Below are 1,710 nucleotides of genomic sequence, written 5' to 3'. Positions count from 1 at the left end.
TATATATATATATATTGTTATCTGTCTACCGAATACTTTAAATTATTAATTAATAACGAATCACGTCATATTTCTAGAAGGTTAATCTCTTAGACTCATTAGTTATGATGATTTTAAACTCTTACAGATGCGCATAGATCGTTCTTTCTCAATTGTTTGTAATATCGTGTTTGTGAATTTTCTGACCTGTTATTAATATACAATGTAATTGCCAAAAAAAAAAACAGAGCAAGAAAGAACGAAAAAATGTAAGTAAATAATTAAACGGTCCATCGAGTGGTTGGGAGGAAGCTTCTGTCAATATTGGACAGATTGTGCCAGAGTCAGATTTGGAAGTCTTTCTACATATTCTCAAGCATTTCCCTGGCCGGCGATCATCCCTATATATATGTATATATCTTTAGCTTAACCTCAAAGTATAGATACAGAAGATATGGCTCAGGTTGCCGTTGGTCATGTTGTGCCGTCCGCTTTCCTCGTATTCTCCCTCTTGTTCTCATCTTGTTTCCTAGCTTCAGGGGTCGGGGCTGACGAGGTCCATGAAGTCTTTGGGAGGACCCTTGACCCGAAGCTGATGGGCCTAAAGAAGGAGAAGCTCAGCCACTTCAGGTTCTACTGGCACGACATTGTCAGTGGGAAGAATCCATCGTCCATCGAGGTGATCCACTCGCCTATTGTCAATAGCTCGTTGTTGCTGGGTTTCGGGCTGGTCCACATGTTCGACAACCGCCTAACCATAAGTGGTGATATCAACTCGAAGTTGGTGGGCCGGGCTCAGGGGTTCTATGCCCAGGCGGACCTGGACGAGCTCGCCCTCCTCATGACACAGAACTTTGTCTTCCTGGAGGGCAAGTACAACGGCAGCACCATCACTGTGCTTGGTCGCAACTCAATACTCAATACCGTGAGGGAACTGCCTATTGTCGGTGGCAGCGGCGCCTTCCGCTTCGCTCGTGGATACGTACAGGCCCGGACCTACAACTTTGATCTCAACACCCTCGATGCCACCGTAGAGTACAACGTTTATGTGTTGCATTATGAATGATGGCGTGACATCAATTCCTGCTTCTTTGCTTTCAAAATCGATAATTTGCCCTCCGTTTCCCCTTCATTTTTCTTTAGGATATTGTCAGAAATAGTATATTAATCGCTCCTGCATATTGCTCGAGCCTTTAGTTAAAGAATTTAAAGGAAATCTCAATAATATTTATGTGTTTACTCTGTTATTATTTGTAATAGTTAATGGTATTTAAATCACAAAATAATGAGAGAAAAATACCTGCCCAACAAGGAGATTGCACACACGTTTACGTGGTTCGGTAAAATTGTGGGAGACAATACTCTCGCAATTCCGAAAAATTAAGCATTAAAGGTTATTTCCTCTCTCAATTAGTACGCTTCTTGAGACTCGAACTTGTATTATCTTCTTTATAGGAATTAGAGTTGCTTACCACTCAACTAATAAAAGTGTTGGTCACAAACGTGTAACTTTGAGGATAAAGTTGGAAGAAAGAATGTTTTAGATGAATGTGAAAGAAAGGTTGGAGATTGAGGATTAAACATACATTGTTTACCTTGTCGATAAACTTTGGGAAAATTTAACTTTTAACCATAAACTTTTAATATCTTTTTCACTTTCATCCTCTTTTTTTTTTTTTTAAACTTATACTTAAAATTCACGTTTGGTGTAGGTTTTAATCCTGCTATTAA

General features: G+C 39.5%; 1 protein-coding gene across 1 annotated transcript; it reads left to right on the top strand.

Annotated features, from left to right (window-relative positions):
- Window positions 1-350: 350 nt before the first annotated feature.
- Window positions 351-1,233, top strand: LOC116214843 (dirigent protein 22-like). The gene has a single exon (XM_031550323.1). It carries the CDS (start codon window positions 434-436, stop codon window positions 1,043-1,045), a length of 612 nt encoding a protein of 203 aa, XP_031406183.1. The 5' UTR covers window positions 351-433; the 3' UTR covers window positions 1,046-1,233.
- The last annotated feature ends 477 nt before the right edge of the window (window positions 1,234-1,710 follow it).

The sequence above is a fragment of the Punica granatum genome, chromosome 7 (assembly GCF_007655135.1).
Source record: "Punica granatum isolate Tunisia-2019 chromosome 7, ASM765513v2, whole genome shotgun sequence".
In the NCBI taxonomy this organism is placed as follows: Eukaryota; Viridiplantae; Streptophyta; class Magnoliopsida; order Myrtales; family Lythraceae; genus Punica; species Punica granatum.
This window is presented reverse-complemented; position numbering and strand designations above follow the sequence as displayed.